We start from the raw sequence: 711 nt of genomic DNA, 5'->3' as shown, positions 1-711 counted from the left end.
TTCTTTATCCATACAGTCTCAGTGGATTAGATGAATGCGCACATATGCCTTACCTTAGCACACTGGCACATGTTGCATATATCCACATATGTTTCGTGTGGGCATTTCATGTTGTCGACGATGCTCTGCACGCATCCTTGGCCGATCCTCTCGCCGCATCGCTGAGGCCCTACTAAGACTCCAGACGGAAAGTGACTCGCGGCCATCAGAGGGTGCGAGGGTCCAGGTCTTTGCACTGGATGCCCGAGCCCTTGTATATCACTGAAGGGAGAAAAGCCCTCGTGCGGTCCCTGTGAATAATGCGTAACATTTTTCCAGAGATTCGTTTCTTGGCAAACGTTGGTTGAGGGAAGGGGAGGGCGGTAGAGCCGAAATGTCGGAATGAATGGAGAAACCCGGTAATGCACAACTATCTAAACAAATACAAGCGTCGCGCGTAATCCTTACCTTAGCACACTGGCACACATTGCACACATCCACATATGTTCCGTGATGGCAGTTCATGCTGTCGATGATGTTCTGCAGGCATCCTTGGCCCATCCTGCTGCCGCATCCCATAGGCCCTGCTGCGACCCCGGGAGGGAAGGCTCTCGCCAGAGGGTGAGAGCAACCAGGTCCCTGCCACGCATACCCGCTGGTTTGCCGAGAATACCGATGGTGATGGGCATTACTGTAGGAAAAAAATTCGTTCTTAAAAACCCTTTTCTTATG

At 51.6% G+C, this 711-nt stretch overlaps 1 protein-coding gene across 1 annotated transcript in view; it reads right to left on the bottom strand.

The window, feature by feature from the left end:
- LOC119586617 overlaps positions 1 to 711 on the bottom strand; it is a 5,027-nt gene that overhangs the window by 402 nt on the left and 3,914 nt on the right. Inside the window, exons 4-5 of the mRNA XM_037935364.1 lie at positions 448 to 670; positions 54 to 290 (exon numbers count right to left, since the gene is read on the bottom strand). Coding sequence (XP_037791292.1) covers positions 54 to 290; positions 448 to 670 — 460 coding nt within the window. The remainder of the gene's footprint in view (positions 1 to 53; positions 291 to 447; positions 671 to 711) is intronic.

Source organism: Penaeus monodon, chromosome 21, assembly GCF_015228065.2.
Source record: "Penaeus monodon isolate SGIC_2016 chromosome 21, NSTDA_Pmon_1, whole genome shotgun sequence".
Classification (NCBI taxonomy): domain Eukaryota; kingdom Metazoa; phylum Arthropoda; class Malacostraca; order Decapoda; family Penaeidae; genus Penaeus; species Penaeus monodon.
Note: the sequence above shows the minus strand (reverse complement) of the source record. Positions and strands in the feature narration are given on the sequence as shown.